This window comes from Arachis stenosperma, chromosome 9, assembly GCF_014773155.1.
Source record: "Arachis stenosperma cultivar V10309 chromosome 9, arast.V10309.gnm1.PFL2, whole genome shotgun sequence".
In the NCBI taxonomy this organism is placed as follows: Eukaryota; Viridiplantae; Streptophyta; class Magnoliopsida; order Fabales; family Fabaceae; genus Arachis; species Arachis stenosperma.
In genome coordinates, this window is record NC_080385.1 from 39823688 (window position 1) to 39825018 (window position 1331).

The 1331-nt window shown below is 39.2% G+C and overlaps 1 protein-coding gene across 1 annotated transcript; it reads right to left on the reverse strand.

Annotated features, from left to right (window-relative positions):
• Positions 1-397: 397 nt before the first annotated feature.
• LOC130949429 (uncharacterized) lies at positions 398-886 on the reverse strand. The gene has a single exon (XM_057878153.1). The coding sequence runs from the start codon at positions 884-886 to the stop codon at positions 398-400; it is 489 nt and encodes a 162-aa protein (XP_057734136.1).
• Between the last annotated feature and the right edge of the window lie 445 nt (positions 887-1331).

Genomic DNA, 1331 nt, shown 5'->3' on the forward strand with positions numbered 1-1331 from the left:
CATACATGATTAAGTGAGCTTATAAATTAAATCTTTAATTAACTCAAACTCTAACATAACCTATAATTCCCTATTCACATTCCATACTCATGTATCAACTGTTTATTTTAATTCTATCATACATGCATTAATCTTTGAATTCTTAACTCGACATTGGGGTAATTTTTGTCCCCTTATTTATTTATTGAATATAATATATATATATATATATATATATATATATATATATATATATGCAAATGCAGTATGTAGATGAGGTGCAAGATAAAGGCAGTAGTATGGAGAAGAGTTATAGATGAGGGAAAAGAAGGAGAATAAGAGGAACGATCATACCGTGGTGGGTTGTCTCCCATCTAGCACTTTGCTTTAACGTCCTTAAGTTGGACGCTTCAGTAGCTCAGTTTTTAGTTGCGAGTGGATCCTCCAGGAGGAAGATCTCTAACTCCTTGTTTTTTGTCGCCTTCTCACCATGGTAGAGCTTCAAACGATGTCCATTAACCTTGATGAGTTCAGAGCTTGAAGGGTGACTTAGATGGAAAACTCCGTACGGCTCAGCCCTCTCGACTCTATATGGCCCTTCCCACCTTGATCGCAGTTTGCCTGGCATGAGCCTCAGTCTAAAGTTGTAAAGAAGGACCAAATCCCCAGGTTGGAACTCCTTTCTCTTGATGTGTTGATCATGTACAGCCTTCATTTTTTCCTTGTACAGTCTTGAATTCTCATAAGCTTCTATGCGAAGACTCTCCAATTCTTGCAGTTGCAACTTTCTTTCAGCTCCGGCTTTCTCAAATCCCATGTTGCATTCCTTTACTGCCCAAAAAGCTTTGTACTCCACCTCAACTGGAAGGTGACAAGCCTTTCCATAGGCTAAGCGGAAAGGACTCATCCCAATGGGTATCTTGTATGTTGTTCTGTATGCTCAGAGTTCATCTTGTAGTCTGGTGCTCTAGTCTCTTCTATGAGGTTTGACTATCTTCTGTAAGATGCACTTTATCTCTCTATTAGACACCTCGGCTTGCCCATTAGTCTGAGGATGGTAGGCTGTTGCTATTTTATGAATGATCCCATGCTTCTTCAGTAATCCTATTAGTCTCCTGTTACAAAAATGGGTGCCTTAATCGCTCACGATTACTCGTGGTGATCCAAAGCGACAAATAATGTGGTTTCTAACAAAGAAAACAACAGTGTTAGCATCATCAGTACGGGTAGGAATCGCTTCCACCCATTTAGAAACATAGTCTACAGCTAACAATATATAGAGGTGGCCATTAGAATTTGGAAATGGACCCATGAAGTCAATGCCCCAAACATAAAAAATTTCACAGAAAAGC